The sequence below is a fragment of the Plutella xylostella genome, chromosome 5 (genome assembly GCF_932276165.1).
Source record: "Plutella xylostella chromosome 5, ilPluXylo3.1, whole genome shotgun sequence".
Lineage (NCBI taxonomy): Eukaryota > Metazoa > Arthropoda > Insecta > Lepidoptera > Plutellidae > Plutella > Plutella xylostella.
In genome coordinates, this window is record NC_063985.1 from 4,732,018 (window position 1) to 4,738,308 (window position 6,291).

The 6,291-nt window shown below is 39.6% G+C and overlaps 1 protein-coding gene across 2 annotated transcripts; it reads left to right on the forward strand.

Annotated features, from left to right (window-relative positions):
• The first annotated feature begins 1,791 nt into the window (after positions 1-1,791).
• LOC105389312 (outer dense fiber protein 3-like protein 2) lies at positions 1,792-5,858 on the forward strand. Of its 2 annotated transcripts, XR_005254203.2 has the most exons (6): positions 1,792-2,069; positions 3,571-3,702; positions 3,956-4,172; positions 4,522-4,711; positions 4,864-5,042; positions 5,286-5,858. XR_005254203.2 is itself a non-coding variant. In XM_011560414.3 (5 exons), exons 1-5 carry the CDS (start codon positions 1,946-1,948, stop codon positions 4,981-4,983), a joined length of 783 nt encoding a protein of 260 aa, XP_011558716.3. In that variant the 5' UTR covers positions 1,792-1,945; the 3' UTR covers positions 4,984-5,240. The 2 variants fall into 2 exon arrangements, 1 of the variants encoding a protein (XP_011558716.3); XM_011560414.3 differs by lacking the exon at positions 5,286-5,858 and having other exon boundaries at positions 4,864-5,240.
• Positions 5,859-6,291: the final 433 nt, after the last annotated feature.

Sequence of the window (6,291 nt, forward strand, 5' to 3'; positions counted from 1 at the left end):
TTTCCTTTGTTAATCAGGATTGTGTGGATCGAAGAATAATGAAGACGGCCAGGATAGGCTGCGCCCGGAAGCCATATCTCCGAGGCACGTCTCCGCGCCGGTGACGTCACGATATCCGGTGCAGCTCAATTTCCGTTCCGAACACTACAAAACTATCCTCTCACCTATATTTGAATTTAATAGTTTTTATGCTCGAGAGATAAAAGCAACTTTCCCCTGATCGGCCGGTAGGGAAAAGATGGTAGAGGTGCAGAATTTTCCTCTGAGTTTTTATTTTCCAGATTCTTTCATTCCAACCCTTTTTATCTTGGTCTGGTATCGAGAGACCGGTTAGATATTTTAGGGCGGCCATTAATTTTGGACGCGGAGCGTCTTGGCTTCTGATACCAACAGATTGTTTGCGTTTTTGCCTGCCTCGTCGTGTTTGCTCAATTTGTGCTGCAATGAGAGCGCGAATATTTCACTGTGCTGAGATATATTGTTCTATTAAATTTTGTGCAAAGTTTATTATTCTGAGGGAACTTGTCAGTGTCACTTTCTGTCTTGTTCGTGTTCTGTACACAACATCATCACAACCATAGAGAAAAAATAAACAATTGTGAAAAGAGTGGCATCTCGAGGAGTTTTTTGTCATACTCTATACGTCATAAACGTCATAATACGTGAAAAGCGCCATCTCTTTATATTTCTCAGCCTCATTGTACATACATACAGGGTGCCCTGTTGGGACACCCTGTATATATAGATATTGTTATCACAAGTTAATAGCCGGATCTCCACCAAACGATCCAATGCGATCCGATCGCCCGATCCAAGAAGTTTAGTATGTAAGATTCCTTGGATCGCACGATCGGATCGCGTTGGATCGTCTGGTGGGGATCGGGCTATTAACTTCAATCTATAAGAGACATATTTGCCTTAACGTAGTTACACCACACAACAGTTATTACATTAAAATTTATTAGCTAAATGTAAGTTCAATCTATTTATGTACCTACCTACATGCAACAATAAATTAAAAACAAATTATTATATAATTCTTTATTACCTCGCATATAACAATGTTTCAGTTCAGTTTTGTTCATGTCACTTGTAAAATAATATGCGGGTATGTGTATTCCTTTTTATTCCTTTCACCATGAAAACCAATTCATGTTTTGCTAGTTTATGTTTCCCAAGAGAAGCAAATCTTGTCACTTGTGGTGATAAAGTCATTTCGTCCAATAGTGCATCATTTATCCTAGCGAGGCAAATCTTTGACGACATTTATCAGTTTGGTACACATAGTATTTTAATCTTCAGCGGATATGAAGATGTCGATCGCTCTTTGCCAGTGCCGCCATTTCAGCTCGGTTCCCGTGGAACCACATGGAACCTGGATCCATATGTAATCTGTCAGGTCACAAGAATTTCATAAAAACACTTTTTGCGGATAAAGATGCTTTTTCTTGACACACCATGTTTATTTTTATTTGTAGGTATATAAAATTTATAAATAACGATATACCGAGAGTATAGGCTTTTATTACAAAAATGTTATTTGCGAGACATTGTAAGACAAGTAAGACAACTGAACTGACACTGACACGCAATTTCTTCATAATAGCCATAGATCATGACAATGTTAACTTTCAAATACTACTTATCTATGTGTCTTGTTATTGTTCTATGGTCTTGTTCACAACGCCATCTTACATCTTTTTTGGTAGTAAGAGTAATATAAAGAGATGGCGCTACCTTCTACTAAAAGTTCAGCCATTAAGGCACTGAGCCCCCCCTGATCACAACATACTGAAATACTCAACACATCATCAACGTTATACAAGTTTATTTACTTCTTTACTCAACGTAGTATTAATTATTCAATAACATTTTATTAGTACTTATTATACAAGGACACAAGCTACATTTGTCCATTGCTGAAACCCACTGGGGTTAATCCAGTATGCCGTGGAGCCACGAGTGCCGCTCCCAGTGGATCAAGCAGCGTACTCTGCCGCCCACCGAAGCCAAGCTGAAGCGACCCCCGCAGCCGGGACCCTCGGAGTATAACACACCCACTGTTATTGGTAGGTGTATGAGTACTGAGTAGTGGTAATTATAGTATTAGTTATGTGCCGAAAGGCCAAAATGTATCTATTGCAGATTTATCTCAACATTTATACTACTCCATGAATTATCCTCATTACATATAGCAAAGTATAAAGAGTATAGGTATAGGTAGGTACCTAATATTTTGTGAAACGTTTAAAGTAAGTACCTACTTACTTAATTTTTTTTGCCAATTTTCTAGCCGTTCCAAAAAATATCGTGAAATGATATGATGCCGTAAAATGTTAATAAAAAGTAATTAAGATAATAAGTTAAAATACAATTTAATTAAGATAAGTTGAAAAAGGGTCTAACAAGCCACGCACCGAAGCGGTATCTCGATGTCTGAACCGCGCGGGCTCGGCGCGGCAAACACGGCTACTCTGATTCCAGCTAAATACCACATGGGATTGCGGCCAGCCACATATTTTACCCGCCACACTCGCAAAGATAATCCTCCATTAAAGCTAGTGCTAAAGCGGGGAGCCGGCCTAAAAACGTTGTTTCTCGACAAAACTAAAGATAAAATGTTTTAAAATCATACTGCACGGTTTTTAGTCTGTGCAGCTTTTAGTTTGTATGGAAACTGGAATTAATGGCGCCACGGAGTGCCAGCGGCTCGCGGTGGCACGGGCACTGGGCAGAGACACCGCCAATCTACATTAAAGTGCTTAGTAAAGCAGATTTAATCAGCACCTTTAGTGCCGTTTCAAATGGTTTCAACTACCCCACTTAGCATTAAGTGATAATATTTATTGATTCTATTATGTATTCGTTTCTAAATAGACTGTAAATAGATTGACCTGAAGGTTATAGTTACAGAGTTATAGTTATACATAACTAAGTTATCATATAAGAAGCCGAGGGTTTGATTAACCGTAAGTCTGTAACTTACCTGGTTCAAAGGGTCTTTGAGAAGGGTGCTTTTAGCAAGTATAATGTAAAGTTTGTCAAGTATAAGTAGCCGTTATAATGTAAACGTTTGTCTGGATTTGTCTACTTAGTTTCCGATGAAATGCACATCTTTACATTACATGGATGTACATCCGGAACTGAGCTTTAAGCCTAAATCGGAGTAAATACAAAAAAATCTTGCATTGTACACATATTACTAAGGCTTATTATTTTCATTAACAAATTCTATACATACTTTCATACTTCCTTATTTTTATAGTTGTAGTTATTTGTAAATTATTCAGAACTTTGTACGGTTTGGGTGTTTGGGCAGTAAAAACACTGATACTGTACAGAAGATAGATTTGCATATTTATAATGAAAAACTAATAATTAAATATTAGGTATGTAGACTTTTCGTGGTGACACTAAAAAAAAGTTAAGTAAAAATTATTACCACACCATATCTTCATTTTTACACCGGAAATCCCCTGTTATAGTTAAAGAAATCTCGCCAAACCATATTACAGTTACCTTGAACAGTGAAACTCGCGTGCTGAAGCTTCACAACTAATCCGGTTGCAGGTGGCAAGGGGTTCTCCCACATTCGGCGCGCGCCCGCCTACTCCTTCGGGCTGCGGCCGCCGCTGCTGCGACCCGGGCCGGGCCAGGGAATAGACGTGCCTTTGTTTAACGTCTGTGGATTTACTAAATTAGGTTGGTTTGCATTTTGTTTGAAATAAGTAGGTATATTTTCGAAACCGATGACCAAATTTTGGTATACAGAGTGTCCAGTAAGTAGTGTTTACAGTACAGTCAACATGGTTAAATATTACTTATTAGTTTTACCAAGATTGAATTTACCAAAATAGTCACGCTACCCTCTCGTCCTGGGTACATACCACCAGAGAAAACCAGCGTAACAATGCATTTGCAGTAAATTACTACAACTCATTCATAACTTCCCCAGGGCCCACTCGGCTCACGCACGGCGTGATGTCCGCGCGGCTGGCGCCCCCCTGCCTCGCCGCGGGGGACCCGGGCCCCGCCGCGTACCGCCCCCGGCCTCACGCGGCCTCCAGGCGGCCCCCGGCCTACAGCATGAGGCCGGCAGCCAGCGACCCGCCTCCAGACCCCGACGTGTGGACACCCTCGCCCAATATGTACCTGCCGCCGGTTCCCGGGAAGTAAGTGGTTTGAAGACAACCTACATGGGAAAATCTAGAGTTTAGATGCAGTCTTTTTAACATAAGCTTCTGGATTCCATTGAATTTATAGAATTGCAGGAAAAAGCTTTCACTTAGTTCATTTAATGGCTAATGAGTTACGAGATCAGCTACGACTCGTTATCCTAGTGGTTCATTGAAAATAATAAGATAATGCGTTGAAGCGAATCTCGTTACACAGTTATCCTAAAATCTAGCGCCATAAACTATGTAGGCGTAGCGCATACACATAAAAAAACATGTGTGCTTCCTGTTTCGCTATCAATCAATGCCAGGTGGTATCGCTCACTTATCGTGTCTTTACCGACAGGAGTACACCCGCTTTCACCCTGGGTAGCAAACCCAGTGATCATTCGAAGAAGTCAACATTGCCAGGTCCAGGAGGCTATAATCCTAACTTTAACTATGTCTTAAAGACGGTACCCAGATTTGGATTCGGAGCGCCTTACAGAAAGCCCAAGACGACCAGTGACCCTTCTCCTACTTACTGTCATAAGAGGGTACGTTTAGTTACTATGTTTTTATGCTAAATCATCATGCTATAAATTAGCAAGATACATTCAATAATTTTAGAGGAATTCTAAGCTTATATGCTCCCTATTTACGTATATGTATGCCGCTTGCAATGAGAAGTGTTTCTTATTGTTTTCAGTTCATGTATGACAAGAAATCAACGCCAGCTTACTCGTTTGGTATAAAACACAGCAAGTATCTAGGAGAGCCGCGGGCATATCTCAAAGAATCCAAATTGACACTGCCATTAGCGCAGTAGCAGTTTCGCGATGAATATACGATTAATATGCACCAATTCAGATGTAATGCTACGACTATGTAAGTTATTATTTATTTCATAATTTTATTTTCATTACAGTGTTTCACATATAATTTTCGAATATTATACCTTTTTCCCTGTTAAAAATTTACTGAGCGGAATAAAGATGAATCCGCAAATCATTTTGTCACGGTTTGTTGTTTCCTATAGACTAGCAGACTTTCCATTTCCGACCGAAATAAATCAAGTTATATTATTGTAAAGTGCTTTATTTAAAACTTAGCCCATTTGTTGAAGGACAGGCGGCTAAATGGAAAACAAGCCGGTGAAAGATGGCCACGGTTTTAAAGTCACATTTAAGGCTTGAAGAAACACAAGCTAGAACGAAAGCTGAGCTTTGAACATTAAAATGTGATCAAAGTTAATTTCGCAAAGTTTTATTCCAAGTTTGGCGAGTGGCCGGGCGGTGCTCGGTACATCAGCATCGATCGACTTTTGTTGACGATCAACTTTTTCAAACTTGCGCGTTTTCCTCATGACTCTTGCTTATGTTTTATCCGAGGGTGTTAGAAAAATGGCACAATAAGCCTACCGGAGGTTCTAACTCATGTTTCAAACTTAATCTTATTTAAACAAAAACTCACTTATTTAAATAAAAATAAATAGGTATCATCCTGGCAATAAGCTAACGATAGCAATGCAACGCCAAAATACAGCTTAAGTAATAACTCCGGGGACAAACTCCATAGTAAGCGGTGGAACAGAGCCCGCCTCATTTGTATGCGAGGCCAAATGTTTCGAAGCCGTGGGCAAAGTGACGCGCCCACGCGCTGCCCGTCGGCCATTTTGCGAAGTTTGCGCAAAAATCATGCATTACAACTTGGACGTGAAAACTGCGTTTGTGCCTTGTGAGTCAATTATGCTATGTGCGGATATTTTCCATTTTCGAGATCTGCGAGTTGTTACATTACCTACTTAGTTGTTGAGTTGTTGCGAGGGAAATAAACAGCCTGGGTTCAATTTTAGATTTTGAGTTCTTTCTTTTGATTCCCAAATTTATAAGTAATTAAATATAGTTGACTGGGAGCCCTTTCGAATTGGGTTTGTGACCAAACGATAACAATAGGTTATTTACCAACATTGGCACTAATATATTAAGTTTTTTTTGCATAATGGCTACTGATTATAAATCTCGTACATATGTATACAAGGTGTAACAAATAACCACTTTTGTAACACCACTTAGATGTATGTTAACGAAAGTTCAAAGTACTAAAATATGAAGAATTCGAGAAAAAATTTAAGGTA

Excerpts from the sequence above, each read along its gene's own strand:
- LOC105389312 (XM_011560414.3), top strand. The coding sequence starts at position 1,946 with ATGCCGTGGAGCCACGAGTGCCGCTCCCAGTGGATCAAGCAGCGTACT. Across the intron at positions 2,070-3,570 it reads TAACACACCCACTGTTATTG|GTGGCAAGGGGTTCTCCCAC; the intron begins GTAGGTGTATGA and ends ATCCGGTTGCAG. Across the intron at positions 4,173-4,521 it reads CTGCCGCCGGTTCCCGGGAA|GAGTACACCCGCTTTCACCC; the intron begins GTAAGTGGTTTG and ends CTTTACCGACAG.